Source organism: Fonsecaea erecta, assembly GCF_001651985.1.
Source record: "Fonsecaea erecta strain CBS 125763 chromosome Unknown Scaff3, whole genome shotgun sequence".
Classification (NCBI taxonomy): Eukaryota; Fungi; Ascomycota; class Eurotiomycetes; order Chaetothyriales; family Herpotrichiellaceae; genus Fonsecaea; species Fonsecaea erecta.
Genome location: NW_017387246.1, coordinates 928,342 through 943,487, shown reverse-complemented (window position 1 = coordinate 943,487; position 15,146 = coordinate 928,342). Strand labels below are relative to the sequence as shown.

Below are 15,146 nucleotides of genomic sequence, written 5' to 3'. Positions count from 1 at the left end.
CAAAAATGCAGAACGTCCCTTGAAGCCTTGTCCAAGCGCATCAGGCCATGAGACCCTCCACCACTGCCTCCACCAGACCAGGATATCACCATCCACTTACTCCCCCGTCGCCGAAACAAATCTCGCAGATGCTGAGAATTTGTCGAGATGCGCCGTCCAATCACAACGATCCTACACTGTTGGATCGGTGGCACTGACGAAACAGGTGGCTTTGTCGACCGCATCCACCCAAGAAGCGTCGAGGACATTAGATGCCGCGCCAAACTTCATGGTGGTCGAACCGCAGATCACCGTCTTGCCGTCTACGGCGCCTCGATGTCCGCACGTATACCCGCAGGTGACATAGCTTGCGTCGGATGTCGTCGAGATCATCTGTATAGCTCGTGGATGGCTCAGCGCTTCTCGTTCAAAGAGGTCAGCACGTGCATGGGGTACCAACGTGGGAATGATCGAAAACGAACGATTAAGAGACTCGAGTGTCTGATCTCCGTCCACCTCGATAGCGACAGTGGTGTCAACAAAGGTGTTGCTTCCCGTGGCAAACTTCCGAATCACGACGTTGCCTCCAAGAGCGCGAATTGACGGGGGATGTCCATGCACCCACCCTATGTTGATGGCGAGAAGGGCAGCAATACCTATGATCCTCATCGTGTTTGGGTCGACAGCACTGACTCAGAGGATACTAAAACGAGTCGAACGAAATGAAATGAAATGAAATGCGTCTGCGGTGTGTTACAGCAAGGAGGAAACGTACTCTCAGCGGTCATACTGCAGGCCAATCCCCAACTTATATACGCATTACGAGAGCAGCAGCATCCCGCTCGAAGAAATCAGACACATCTGTATACTATCAAGATTCCACTAACTGTGAGAACGCACTCTCGAGACCTTTCAGATCGAAGGCCAAGGTTGGTTGGTTGGTGGCTGACCGAAAGCACCGTGATCAGGTGTTGTGGCTCGTATTTCAATTTTTTTAGTCCCCCTTCGGCGCTTTACATACTGTATGTACTGTAATGTGCCGCTCTGATTGATCCATTATTGGAGGGCATTTTGGAGCGACTGCCCGATATAGCAAGTGTTCGCACCGCATAGAGCAACCGATCTCCCCCGGGGATATTTGCGGGATATTATCTCTGCATGACCTCTCTCATCGATGGAGAGCGTAGCTAGAATAAGATGCTGACGGGCTGTCAAGACTCGGGCACACTGACTGAATAATTGGCTCGACGAGGCTGAGGTAAGGTGAGAGGTCAGGAAGGATGCCGCGGATGAAGCACTGACTGAGGCTGGCCCATTGTCTATGCTAAGACTCGATGTATGAATATGCACTTGTTAATTACATATTATTCTCAACCCCAGTTTCATCATTACCCTCCTCTAACTCTGTCTCATCTTCCTGGCATCAAGTGAACACCCTGGCCACAGCGTCAAGGCGCACTGCACTGTACCTGCTCCACCTGGTAGCCACACTGAATGATAGTGACGATCTTTGCACATTTCCATGAGAGTCGACACTCCAGGGTTATCCTGTCGGTTGCCCTTGCTGGGCAGAACGCCACTGTCATTGATCGCTCTTCGACACAGATGAGAGTGAAGAGAATACCACTCGTGTTCTGACCGGAAGAAGGCACATGAGATGCAGTCGTAGAAGCGTATCATGAGAACCATTCAACGGGTGTCTTCCGCATGGATCCCACGGTAGACCTATCTGGAAGCCGGTTGTCCGACCCCGAGCTCGTGCCTGTGATTTCAGAAGGCATTTCCACCACGCAAGTATTTCTTTTACCCGTTCTCACGACCTCGTCTTTGAAGGCGTCCCGTTCGCGGAGGCAAACAGATCTTGCCAGACCGAGAATGCTTTCTTACCTCGAGACTCATCATAGGACACCTGAAACAGCAATTACGGATCCTAGGCACGTTCGGCACGCTGAGCCAGCCGATGCAGATGGTGGCTTCCTCTCGGCGTGGAGCAGCACTTGCGGCTGAACGACCTCCAAGGCGATGACCAACAGGGTTCGGTGTTCTGCTCCTCCGTCCGGTTCTAGTCTCCGAAGCTATTGCTTGTGCTTGAGCAGATGGAAGACCTCCTGGCGAGCATGCAGGTTCTCTATGCGTGGTTTGTTGTGGCTGTGCTCTTCATGGGTCTGTAGCAGGGCAGCATCAGAGGTTGCGGAGCACTTGCCCGCCAGCTGATAAGCGATGGTGGACACGGTCACAGAGGCCAAATAATGAAGCATGAATAGGAAGATGATAGCACTCATTGAGTCTGTTGCAGTCCGGTCGAGTTCTGGAAGATCTTCCTCCCCAAGTCGCATCTGCCCCGTGATCTGATAATACACGCAAGAAGCCAGTCCTCGCAGATCGCCCTGGAATCCATCGATCCGCGAGTCTATGACCTCGATGGGCTCAAAGGTCTGTTGAAACCACCCACACGGTTCATGTACTGCCTGTAGGTCGTCTTCTTCTCCTTCCTCACGCCGTAGATCTGGTTACCAGGCACCTTCGTGTTCTGCGTCGACTTGAACGTGGTAAACCCCATCATCTTCCTCAGGAGAGCGTCTTCGTCGTCTTCGTCAACAGCCATGGCGTCACCGTTAGTCAGAGGCTTTTCGGTTTGGGCGGCTCGCTGTTCATCCTTGGGCTTTGGTGCCCGTGGCTCTTCATCGTCGGGCTTGTTCCGGTCTCGAGGCCGGGTCCGATCGTGGTCGCTTCGTCGAAGAGGAGAGCGTGTGCGCACGCCGTCACGACCGCCGGTCCTGGCCGGTGAGCGTGATCTCGAGCGTCGGTATGAGCGTTCGGCTCTGTGATCTATGGTCGCATGAGCACGACAACATGAACAGTTCCAGAGTATGGTGATTAGTTACCTTTCGAGTCTCGTTTCCTGTCACGGCTCTTGCTCCTCTCGCGCCGACCGTGACCATTGACGTCCCGGCCCCGTCCACCTCCACCTCTGTCTCGATCACGATCTCGCTCTTTGTCCCTATTCCGGTCGCGGTGCGCCGGCCTCTCCTTGGACCTGCTCCGCTCCCTCCGTCCGTCGGGTGTGTCTCGCGATCTCGACCTTCTTCTGCGCTCGTCGTCTCGTCGAGGTCCACGGCGGTCCTCGTCCCGGATGTCGCGCGGCTTGGGCTTGTGGTCTCGTCCGCTCGAACCAGGCCGCGAGTCCGTCTTCTCGTCTTCGTCCCACATGGCGGCACTGGTCGTGCGCTTCGTGCGCTTCGCCGGACGTTCGTCCATGTTTGCAAGGACAGGAAGGCTTGGAAATGCGGCAGATCGTGGAATGGAGTCTTCAAATGGGCATCACTGCAGAGATGGAGGGAAATTTCACTGCATGTACCAAGTGCTGTCAAACTGCGCGTAGGGTTGTGTCCAGAGACGTAGGATACGGCGGATCGTGTAATCACAATGACGCAACGGGGATCCGAAATGCATATGCTCAAGTGTCGCAGCACTACTCTCTCCTGTAATTAGCGAAACTACTATTATTCAATAGTCTGCTCTAGACGAAATCATTGCGTCTCTTACCTACTCGGCCAACCATTTCTTCCGTGCTGCAGAGACGCGAGGAGAAGGCGAGGCTGAAGTGGCCAAGACCCGAAGCGCAAATGTAACAAACTCGCCAAACAAAGCAAACTCTCGTCATCCCCATTCCCCTCGACCATCAAGGCGGCGAGGTCACGGTCATCCTCTTCGAGTGCAGCCTGCTTGTAAACGTCTTTCCACTCGCTAGACACTCTTCCTTAGTTTGTATCACTCAAACCCAATCCTTATTCGTGTGTTCATCAAACAAAGAGGTTATTATAAGCCGTCGACGTGCCCGACCGTCCTCAACAATTCATCTGCTCACTCACTCAAACAACCCCGCCCCGGGCTAGAACACCAACGTCCTCTCGAGTCCAACGATGCAGTACCTCCGCTCCGGTCTCGATCAACTTCGTGACCGTTACGCCCCTATCCGGCACACTTCTACATTTCGCAGTACGGGCCAAATCACGCCCGAAGAATTCCTCCTGGCGGGAGATTACCTCGTCTACAAATTCCCCTCCTGGTCCTGGTCGGACGCCTCCAGTCCTGCACGGCGGGTGAGCTATCTGCCCGCCAACAAGCAATTCCTCGTCACAAGAGGTGTCCCGTGTCACAGACGGTTGGATGAGAACTTTGCTGGTGGACACGGCGCCGCAGATGATCTTGTTAGAGATGGGTTTCTCGGCGGACCCGACGAAGAGACCGGTGGTGGTCAAGACGATGGCTGGTTGAGGACCGGGGGAACTACGGAAAAAGAACAAGAAGGGTTGAGGGCGGAAGTGAGGACGATGAGCGAGAGCGGACAACTCGGCCAAAAGGCCACCGAGGAAGACGAGGACGAGGAAATCCCGGACATGGAGGATGAGGACGATGACAATGAGGCTATCATAAGAGATAAGGGTGACGGGACATCTGTGTAGGTATACTCAGACCCTGTTCAAGAAGGCTTTAAACACTGACTCAAGTTCCAGACCTCTTCGAACATATACCCTCTACATCACCTATACGCCCTACTACCGGACCCCACGTATGTACCTCTCCGGGTACCTCTCCCCCAGCGAGCCTCTCCCACCACACCTCATGATGGAAGACATCGTCGGCGATTACAAAGACAAAACAGTCACGCTGGAGGACTTCCCGTTCTTCGACAACAGCGTGAAGATGGCGAGCATTCATCCTTGCAAGCATGCCAGCGTGATGAAAATCCTCCTTGACCGTGCGGACGTGGCCTTGAAGCTTCGACTGGAAAAACAGAAAGCCACCGGCGCCGCCGCCAATGTCTCGGGAATGGAGGGTTTGATTGATGATACTGCAAATCTCAAAATCTCTGAGCAGAAGCGCGGTCACGAAGCAGGTGTAAAGGCAGCCAATGGCGGTGCCGGAGACGAATGGGAGGTGTTGGACGAGCAAGACAGTAAGGAAGAGGAGAGCGAGAAGGTGGCAATCCGGGTGGACCAGTATTTGGTCGTGTTTTTGAAGTTCATGGCGAGCGTGACGCCAGGAATCGAACATGATTTTACCATGGGTGTTTGACGAAGACATAGGAGGACAGGGAACCCTTGACGATGACGACGAGTATGGTATGAACGCAATGGGCTTGGGACAACGGGCTTCACGGAGTTTACACAGAGGCAGAGATTGTTTCTTGGGTTGATCATATGAATGGCGAGCAGGAACCTTTCATTCTTACGAGTGCAGAGGATCATTCAATTGGGCATGGTTAGTTTTATCTTCTAACATGCTTCGGGTACTGTGATCCCTCGTGTTGAGGCTCCATCAACATCAGACCATCGGTATTTGCTGTCCACGTCGATCCTCGTATTGTACCAATGCTGATGCTGCATTGCATGTCACTTATCCCTGCCTGTGTTGCTCGCCGCTTCGTCTGTTGGGTAGCTACTGTAGACTCTCCACATCTGACATCGAGCAGGGGTTCATCCCAAACATCATGCAGAAATCTCTCGCCGCCCTGTGGATGACACGCGACATGCTGCCTCCACATCTGCCAGAGAAATCCATCTTTACGAGGACACCTGAGCAAACTCCGCCGAATGAGAAAGATCAATGGCCCAGGCGTCCACAAGCATTGGAGTGCGTCGTGCTGCGGAGTTTCAGCGATATGCAATCTGTCAGACAAGGCGTCGTCTGACTCCCCTGTGTGTCGCGTATCCTGAGAGATATTTGTGCGTATTTCCAACTGCTGGCCTGAAGAGGGACACGATCTTGCTGCACGTCGATGGCATAATGTCTCCTCTCCTCGTTCCTGCTCGTCCCAGCGGCCGCGAGGGTCTCCATGGAAGCTTTCTCACTATCTCCACAGAACATGTCACTGGGCCCCAAAGTGGGACGCGGCATCTTCAATGCTTCCGGCAGCCGAGAAGGATGCTCATGAGGCTGTCTACGGACGACTTCGAGCGACTGAGACAAGAGAGCATTTGACGAGGAGCTTGGATGTCTCTGTCTCATTCAACGAACATTCGCCGAATCACGGCACAAGGCTATCAGGAGGTCCACCATTCCCACGTCAGAGATTCACGATCACCTGTTCTGAATCGATTTGCTACAACTCGCCGGCGACGGGTTGAGTGCCGCTCTCATATCCGACGCGAATGCCATCTGGCTCCTCTCCGTCGCTGAGGTTTACTTGATCGAGCATAGCGAACGAGAAATGGCATTAGCAAGACTTCAATTAGTCAAGAACGCTTCACATGTGTTCCACCGGATGACACAACGAAGATGAGCCACTCTTGGAAGTCCCCTGCACAACTCAGTGAACAGAATGCACGCTTCCCTCGCTCCCCCCTACTCTGCCGAGGGTAGTCTACAAGGATTAGCAATCTGGAATTCCCAATTCGTCGACCAAAGCTCAGGTGCTTTGCCCCAGGGCTCCTGAGAGGAGGCGATTGCACAACAAAGCCCTGGTACCACGCGCATAAGGCGGAACATCCATTTCAGCCTCACTGCCGACCAATTGCTCCATTAACAGACATTTCTAGGTAGGTCGCCATCACAATCGTGGTCCTCGTCTCCGAGATTTTGCAGAGTTGGCCGAGGCGTGCTGACAGAAGGTGGTATTTCTCTTGCGCTACCTGATTGTCGTTGCGGGGCCTCTCGCATTGTGCATCGTGGCGCGGCAGCCTGGTTTACGTTTTCGAGGCGACGAATGCCCGCAGGAGACGGGGTGTTCTGACATATTCGTATATAAACCACTATGGCGGAGGCAGTGGCTTTGATGGAATTTCGATGTGAGTCCAAGCAGTTACTCCCGAGATCACGTCGTGCAACCCCTTCCTTCTCATCATGCGCTCTCCGCTCCGTAACCTCCTTACTGTGCCGGCCATGGCTGGTGTCACGGTTGCATTCATCTGCCTGGCTCAGGGGACTTTGGCTGCTTGCCCCTATATGCAAGGTGGACAAGGTTTCCAGGAGCAGTCATCTGCGCATGAGGCAGAGGCCCACGTGAAACGACAGAGTTCCGGTGACAACAGCACGGCCCCGGTCGACACTTTTCTTGATCAGTTCACGCTCAATGATACCGACGTGTACTTGACTTCGGACGTTGGAGGGCCAATTCAGGACCAAGAAAGCCTGAAGGCCGGAATCCGGGGACCAACCCTTCTGGAGGATTTTATGTTCAGACAGAAGATCCAGCACTTTGATCATGAACGGGTGAGTTATACCGAAGGGAATTTGGCATGTAGATGTGGACGTGCTGAGAAATCATCTATGTCTGTATCTAGGTTCCGGAGAGAGCAGTCCATGCGCGAGGTGCCGGTACGTTGCGGTCCTCAGCTGAAGGTTTTGGACTTTACAGGTTGCTGACTCGCGCACCAGGAGCTCATGGTGTCTTCACGAGCTATGCCGACTGGTCAAACATCACAGCCGCCTCATTTCTCTCTGCAGCAGGGAAACAGACGCCCATGTTTGCTCGATTTTCTACCGTTGCAGGTAGTCGAGGCAGCCCAGACGCAGTCCGAGACGTCCATGGCTTTGCCACTCGTTTCTATACTGATGCCGGAAATTTTGGTAGGCCCCAAGCAGAATATTGCCCGTATATACATTCAAATGGTAATTTGTGTCAGACATTGTCGGGAACAACATCGCCCCCTTTTTCATCCAGGACGCGATCCAGTTCCCAGATCTGATCCATGCCGTAAAGCCGGAGCCTGACAGGGAAATTCCACAGGGCGGTACCGCCCACACCACGGCATGGGATTACTTCAGTCAACAGCCCTCTGCCTTGCATACTCTGTTCTGGGCGATGGCCGGCTATGGTATCCCCCGATCTTTCCGGCACATGGACGGGTTTGGAGTTCACACGTTCCGTTTTGTGACTGACGACGGCAGTACCAAGTTGATCAAGTGGCACTGGAAAACCCTACAAGGCAAGGCAAGCCTGGTGTGGGAAGAAGCACAGGTATTGTCTGGGAAGAACATCGACTCGAACAGGCAGGATCTGTGGGACGCCATCGAGGCCGGCCAGTATCCAGAGTGGGAACTCGGAGTCCAGATCATGGACGAGTCGGACCAGCTCAGCTTTGGGTTTGACCTGCTCGACCCGACCAAATTCGTGCCAGAGGAGATCGTGCCAGTCACCATTCTGGGCAAGATGACTCTGAACCAGAACCCTCGCAACTACTTTGCCGAGACGGAACAGATCATGGTAATTGCTATTACCAGTTGATCGCATTCCGAGAAGAGCCAAAGCTTACTCCAGCGATAGTTTCAACCGGGCCACATCGTCCGTGGGATCGACTTCACCGAAGATCCTCTACTGCAGGTACGTCAAGATGCTGCGGTTCTAAGCAGCCAACTGACCTCCTTGCCCACTAGGGACGCATCTACTCGTACCTCGACACGCAACTGAACCGCCACGGGGGCCCCAACTTCGAACAGCTGCCCATCAACCGGCCCCGGGTGCCGATCCATAACAACAACCGGGACGGGGCGGCGCAGAACTACATCCCGCTCAACGTCGACGCCTACACGCCCAACACGGGCAACAACGGCTCCCCGATGCAGGCCAACCAGACGGTCGGCAGCGGGTTCTTCACGACGCCCGGCCGCACGGTGGGCGGCAACCTGGTGCGCGAGAAGTCCCCCACGTTCGCCGACGCCTGGTCGCAGCCACGGCTGTTCTACAACTCGCTCACGCCCGCCGAGCAGCAGTTCCTGGTTAACGCCATGCGCTTCGAGGCGTCGCACGTCACGTCGCCCATTGTCAAGCAGAACGTCATCACCCAGCTGAATCGTGTCGACAACGACCTGGCCGTGCGGCTGGCGCTCGTCCTCGACGTGCCCGCCCCTGCCCCCGACCCGACCTACTACAACGACAACCGCACCGCCTTCGTGTCCATCTTTAACTACTCGCTACCGACCATCGCGGCGCTCAACGTCGGCATCCTGGCGAGCGTGTCGTCCCCGGCGTCCCTGGCCCAGGCCACGTCGCTGGCGCAGTCGTTCGCCCAGGTCGGCGCCTTCCCTGTCATCGTGGGCGAGGTGCTCTCCGACTTGGTCAATCAGACCTACTCGGCCGCCGACGCGAGTGGCTTCGACGGCGTCATCGTCGCCAGCGGCACTGACGCGCTCTTCACCACCACCAACGCCTCCTCTTCCGCCCTCTACCCAGCCGCCCGCCCCCTGCAGATCGTCCTCGACGCCTACCGCTGGGGGAAACCCGTGGCCTCCCTTGGTGGCGGCGGCGGCGCCACCGTCTTCGGCCCTTCCGTCGCCAACATCCCCCCCGGTCCCGGCGTCTACACCCTCAACTCGACGGACCTCGGCCCCTTCGTGACCGCATTTGAGGCCGGACTGAAGACGTTCCGCTTCGTCAACCGCTTCCCGCTGGATCCGTCTTGATGATGACGTCTGAAGGGCCGGTGGCAGCACGCGTGTGCGTCGATACATGTCCACAGAATACCTTGGATCCTTTTGTTTGGGAGGGGGGTTGGATCTGTGACTGTATTTCCTAAAGACACACCTCTTCTGCCCTCCATCATCTCCTTTGTCCATCCGCTTCCGAGCTGAGATGATATCCCTCATCCTCGCCCGCATCAATGCACCTATACACTTACTGTACCTACACCTACCTATATATTAGAGTATACGAGTATACAAGCGTTTGGATCGGTGATGGCCGCCGTGCGTTAGGAACCTGGACGGGTAAAATAAGACACAGTCGGTCGCTAATGAAGATCAGGATATTAAATGATATGGGCCGTGGACAGGGATTTTCCTCTTTCACCCTCTCTGACTTTCTCTCTCCCCCCCTCTCTCTATAGAGACGTATGCTCATAGACATGTCTTCCTGCATTGAATGACTATAGTAAACACCTCCCATCTCGTCTTGTCCTATGGCCGCAGTAGACATCAAAAACAACAACAGAACGAGTCAAAGACCCCGATATCAATCAATGTGAATGAATGAACGATATTGATATAGTTCAAGAACAGAAAGAGCTTTTCTTCCCTTCCCCCCTTCTTTCTTGTCGTTTTGTCTTTTTTTTTTAAAAAAAAAAATCTTTTCATCATCCTGGCGGCTCGCTCGCGTGAAAACCCTTTTATCTGTATCAAACCCCCGCCCGTTTCAGTCAATCGCTTGGCTGAGGCATGTTGTTGACAATGCCCTGCACTACACTACATTACACTAGACTCCATGAACACCTCGCTGTGAACGCTACGCGACACAACGCAATCGAATCCCGCCCTGATCCCAACCTCAAACTCCAAAACGGAATTTTCGCCCTGACCACGTCGGGTGCAGAGGTGTCAGCTGTGGAGGCGGAAACTGCCTCTTTGTCGAATGAGACCCGGCCGGCCTTGGGCTTTGGTGGCCATGGTAGCGAGCACCCTTTCCCTCTCCTTTTTCGCCGTCTCGGACGGAATGTAAACAGTGATTCTTCTCGCGGGGGAATATGTATTCCCCTGTGTACCCCTAGATACGGTATATTCTCGGGTAACCGGGCAGACAAGGCATATAGATAGGTAGACAGGCCGTGATCGAGACGAATGAATCGCGGGTCAGATCATCGACCAAGTAGCCTTGACCTTACCACATGGTATATCTTGCCACCAAAGTCTCGAATCGCCTGTAACCCCATAAGCGGGAAATTTCGCCTCCATACCAGACTATCGCGCCGAGGTGTTGTTTCTGCTCATTGCCCTTCAACTGGCTCCGCCATCGCATTCGCCACGGCGATGGGTAGCGGAATCGGGGCGGGAGTCGGGCTCGGGGCCGGAGCAGGAGCTCCCTGGGGCATTCCCTGCTGCTGCATGCCCTGCTGCTGCATGCCCTGTTGCTGCATTCCCCCATCTCCCTGCGGCATTCTCGGGCCGGGGCTCACCGAGGGGGGTCTGCTCCCCACCGGTTTCCTCTGGGGAGGGGAATTCGGCATGTTCATGCCGTTTGCTGGGCCGTTACCAGGGTTGAGGTTGCTGTTGTTCATGTTAGGGACACCATTCGGAGGAGGACCGTTGTTGGGGTTGTTGACACCGTTGACGACGCCGTTAACGTTGCCGGTGTTGTTCACCGGTGCTGCTCCATTTGGCTGTTGCTGTTGCTGAGGTTGTTGTTGCTGTTGCTGCGGCGGTGGTCCATTGTTCGGAGGCGGCCTCTGCTGTCCCATATTTGGATTCTGGTTCGGGTTCATGTTCGGGTTTGGGCCCGGATTTGGTCTTGGACCGCCCTGTGGAGCTCCATTGGCTGCCTGAGGATTGGGAGGGCCGTTCGGTCTGGGTTGGCCACCGGCTGGGTTTCCTTGACCATTCGGAGGGCCGGTCGGTCTCGGGGGACCGTTGGGACCTGGACCATTGTTTGGACCGGTCGGCCGAGGCGGTCCACCAGCGGGATTGCCACTAGGACCCTGCGGATTGTTCGGAGCGGGAGGCCTAGACGGCGCATTGGCGGGAGGACCGTTGACGTTTTGCGTATTTCCAGGACCACTCGATCGTACGGGCACGGGGACGGGCACGGCGGCTGGCGCTGGGGAACCGGTTTGAGCGCCTGAAGCGTCCTTGTCATTGATCCATTGGAAGACAAAATACAAGCCGATGCCGCAAAGCCAGACGAACGCACCCACTCCGGTAGTAAAGAACAAAGTCGGCAAGAGGATGATCAGGGAAAATCCCGCCGCGGCCGTCACGAACAACAACGCCCCCAGCAGCACCACCAGGACACCGGCCAGCAGGGCGAAGATAAAGACCGTCACCGTCATCAGCCCGAAGAGCACGAGCGGGAGGCCGCTGATGGCGGTCTGGCTGAGCAAGAAACTCGCTAGGTAGGGCCGTTCAGTGGCGAACTTCAACAGCGTGGCCTTCCACTGCTGGCGCTGCCGAGGCGGAAAGAAGCGGTCGAGATAGCTACTGGACAGCGTCGTGAGGTTGTTGACGCCGCCTTGCACCATGCTGGCTGCCGCAGCCATATTGGGGCCTACCATGGGGCCACCGCCGCTGGCAGCCATGGGTTTTGGTGGAGGACCAGACATAGAGCCCGAGATGCTTGATCAGTGTGGAGAGGGATCGAGGAAGGAAGGGTTGGTCTTGGAATGCCTGCCTCGGAGATCTAGGGAGAGTAATCACCGGCGTTGTTATTGTGATCGCGTCAAAGGTGTCACGCGTCGCTTCTTCAGGAAGCCATATCTTTGAGGAGAGAATGAGAACGAGGGATCCTGCCGGGAGTTTTGTACTGTGCTATATGGGTACATAGAAGCGACCGATGAGGAATAGTGATGAGACAGAAGTGGCGGGTTGCTGCAAATCGACGAGAAGGGGCTAGTGAGGCTGAATCTCACGATAGCGACGCTGCGGCGAGCGCCAAGTGGATTCACCGCGATGAGATCAGACGCCAATTTTCTAAGTTTATATCCCACGCTCACCAGTGGAATCCTGCGCCCTGAATCCCTTGAAGGCCGTAATTGGGTTCAAAGATAGTATCTGACCACATAGGCAGTGTCTTCTGCAGCCCCGAACTCGCCATGGTGGGAAGGGGGAAGTGCATGGCGGGGGCGTCGACATCATGTACCAGTAAGCACCATTGTGAACACGCTGCGCATTGATTGGATCAAGGACTCCGAACTAGTATACACAGATTATCCGATTACAGTACATTGCCGCCTGAATGGCGTCCACTTACCAAAATCCTTCCTCTCTTGCCACAGATATTGCTGTCCCCATTATCTGCTAGTCACAGTACCAAACGACATAGCCTTCCTCATACTGGCCACATCGTTATCGACGTTCGTATCAAACATGTCGCCGGCACCAGATCGATGGCGATAGAGATGATCGTGTTCCTCAAAACGGCTCCGTCAGCACCTGCATCGCGCCGGCGTGGGCCAGAATCGTGCGACAGGCGTCCATCATGGCTGGAACACCACACAGGTAGAAGTCGGTCGTGGCGGGCTCGAATTGGAGGTTGGCCAGGATATCCGTTACCCGCCCATGGAACACGCCCTCTGCAGATGGATCGCCGTCAACGCAGACTGTGGTTCGTGGCAGAGGCTTGAAGTGGCGCGTAATGTCATCTTCCTGGTGATAGCAGCCGAAAAGCAGCTCGGCCGATTCCAGGTCACCGGAAGCCGCCAACGATACAAACATGGGCAGTAATGGTGCGATGCCAGTGCCAGTGGCCACGAAAACCCGACGGTGGGCATTACGTCGCAGCTGAAAAGCGCCGAATGGCAGTTCCACTTCTGTTTCCTTGCCGGGCTCGACATGGCTGGTGAAGATTGAGCCGTCACCGCCAGTGCGTGTGCTGATAAGCAGTGTCAAACGTTTCTTCTCGGCCTGTGCGATCGAATAGCTCCGCCACTCAAAGGGTGCAACCTGCAGTTGGGCGTACTGCCCAGGTGCCGAGAAGATGGGTTCGTCGAGTTCGAAGTCAAGTCGCCAGATGAATGGCGTCAGGGCTGCTTTGCTCACAAGGACGGCGCGCTTCTTCTCCGGCGAGTGTGTCTCCGCCGTCAATGGCAGGTCAATCGCGGGAGCGACGCGACGGGACGCCCGCATGATGCGCACAAAGCCGAAAGGCCCCAACACTCGGCTGGCAGCCACCACACCACCCATCAGCGCCCCGGCCACGCCAAGGCTCGATGCATCGGTTCCACTGATCTGCAGGCCTGCGATGGGCGATGCTCGAGATAGGACTGATGAGGCGTAGATCTGTGGGGTCCCTTTAAACCCGTAGATGGCGCCAGTAGAGTGGGAGGTGTAGTCCTCCACCGACAGCGGCGTTGACAATTCGGAGTAGCTCACCATTTCTTTAAGCCCCGGAGCAGCACTATCTCCCAAGTTCAAGAGACCCTGTGAGATCCGATTCTTGAGCTCCATATACTCCTTTCCCCTGGCCCCGCGGCTTGTCCCACGCCAGGCAGAAAAGGCGTCCGCTTTGACCAGGGCCAGGATCTCGGCGGTGTGAAAACGGTCGTCCCCAGACTTGGCTGACGGAAATGACATGAATGCATGCTGAGCCTGACCTGCGAGGATTGCCTCTGTTTGGGCATCAACGTTGTCGTGATTGAACGTCGCATTGATCCAGTAGTTCTCCCCCTTAATGCCCAGGGCTGAGACAGGATCAGTGAGTCGAAGATAGAGAGTCACGGCAGAGAGTCCGCCCTCGAGCTGGTCCAAGTGCTTGCGGGTTTCTGCCGTTTTTTTGCCAATCACGCCGTCGGTGGGCAGGAGGTGATTATAAGTCACTCCCGCACCGACATCCGAAACCACAATGGGTGCCAGATAGATGACTTCGGTTGGTTCGGGTCCCTGGCCATCAATGGCTTTGACACCCACGACGTGCGTGTCTCGGGTGAGTATCGCCGTGACGTTCTGGCATACTTTGACGGCGCCACCAGCGGCTTCAATTCCCACCTCAAATGTTCGGGCGATACGGCTCGCTCCACCCTTCGGGAACCAAGCTCCTCGAAAATAGCTCCTGGCGACCAACGCGTGCAAGGCGAAGGCACTCTCACCCGGGGGAACGCCGTAGTCAGCCCATTGGCTGGCAAGCAAAGCCTTGAGCTCTGTTGACTTGAAGTGCTGATTGAGATAGTCACCCGTTGTCTGCAGTGCCTTCTGCGAAGTAAGCCAACGCCGCCACTGCCCCAACAGAAAGTTGAACGGCCAGGGTAATATAGATTGGATAGTTCCCTGCGTATGCCAATCGGCCGCTGTGTTGACGTCGACAAAGTACTGCCGAATCGCAGAGGCTTCCTCGGGGAAGCGTTCGACCAGTCGCTCCTCGTATCGATGCTTGTCCGAAGGTACGGAAAAGTCCAACCCTGGGTACACGAACCGTTCGAAATCATCGGGCATAGGGTTCCAGTCAAGAGCTTTGCCTGACATGAAGTCAAAGAGCCCGCGGATCGTTGAACCAGGCTCCATGCCGCCAATATAGTGGACCCCAACATCCCAACTCGCCCCGTCACGGCGGAAGATGTGCGTCAAACCTCCGCGTTCAGAATGTTTCTCGAGCACCAACACCCTCATTCCACCGACCTTTGCCAGCAGCGCAGCTGCCGACATCCCACCGATCCCCGAGCCGATGACGATCGCATCCCATTCTTGAGGCATGGCTCTTATTGACACTCAAACAGAGATTTGAGTAGCGGAGAAGTTACCAGATCAAA

The 15,146-nt window shown here is 55.4% G+C and overlaps 6 protein-coding genes across 6 annotated transcripts; 2 read left to right on the top strand and 4 right to left on the bottom strand.

Moving 5' to 3' along the window:
• Window positions 1-171: 171 nt before the first annotated feature.
• Window positions 172-648, bottom strand: AYL99_03582 (hypothetical protein; the record flags this gene model as incomplete). Its single annotated transcript, XM_018835096.1, has 1 exon — window positions 172-648. One exon carries the CDS (start codon window positions 646-648, stop codon window positions 172-174), a length of 477 nt encoding a protein of 158 aa, XP_018694746.1.
• A 1,406-nt stretch (window positions 649-2,054) lies between these two features.
• AYL99_03581 (hypothetical protein) lies at window positions 2,055-3,237 on the bottom strand (the record flags this gene model as incomplete). The annotated part of the gene is made up of 3 exons (XM_018835095.1): window positions 2,055-2,414; window positions 2,477-2,808; window positions 2,865-3,237. The coding sequence occupies 3 exons, from the start codon at window positions 3,235-3,237 to the stop codon at window positions 2,055-2,057; spliced, it is 1,065 nt and encodes a 354-aa protein (XP_018694745.1).
• Window positions 3,238-3,902: 665 nt separating this feature from the next.
• On the top strand, window positions 3,903-5,058 carry AYL99_03580 (hypothetical protein; the record flags this gene model as incomplete). Its single annotated transcript, XM_018835094.1, has 2 exons — window positions 3,903-4,441; window positions 4,497-5,058. The coding sequence occupies 2 exons, from the start codon at window positions 3,903-3,905 to the stop codon at window positions 5,056-5,058; spliced, it is 1,101 nt and encodes a 366-aa protein (XP_018694744.1).
• Window positions 5,059-6,864: 1,806 nt separating this feature from the next.
• AYL99_03579 (hypothetical protein) lies at window positions 6,865-9,384 on the top strand (the record flags this gene model as incomplete). The annotated part of the gene is made up of 6 exons (XM_018835093.1): window positions 6,865-7,194; window positions 7,266-7,299; window positions 7,360-7,551; window positions 7,608-8,188; window positions 8,249-8,305; window positions 8,359-9,384. 6 exons carry the CDS (start codon window positions 6,865-6,867, stop codon window positions 9,382-9,384), a joined length of 2,220 nt encoding a protein of 739 aa, XP_018694743.1.
• A 1,295-nt stretch (window positions 9,385-10,679) lies between these two features.
• AYL99_03578 (hypothetical protein) lies at window positions 10,680-11,984 on the bottom strand (the record flags this gene model as incomplete). The annotated part of the gene is made up of 1 exon (XM_018835092.1): window positions 10,680-11,984. One exon carries the CDS (start codon window positions 11,982-11,984, stop codon window positions 10,680-10,682), a length of 1,305 nt encoding a protein of 434 aa, XP_018694742.1.
• Window positions 11,985-12,816: 832 nt separating this feature from the next.
• AYL99_03577 (hypothetical protein) lies at window positions 12,817-15,090 on the bottom strand (the record flags this gene model as incomplete). The annotated part of the gene is made up of 1 exon (XM_018835091.1): window positions 12,817-15,090. The coding sequence occupies one exon, from the start codon at window positions 15,088-15,090 to the stop codon at window positions 12,817-12,819; it is 2,274 nt and encodes a 757-aa protein (XP_018694741.1).
• Between the last annotated feature and the right edge of the window lie 56 nt (window positions 15,091-15,146).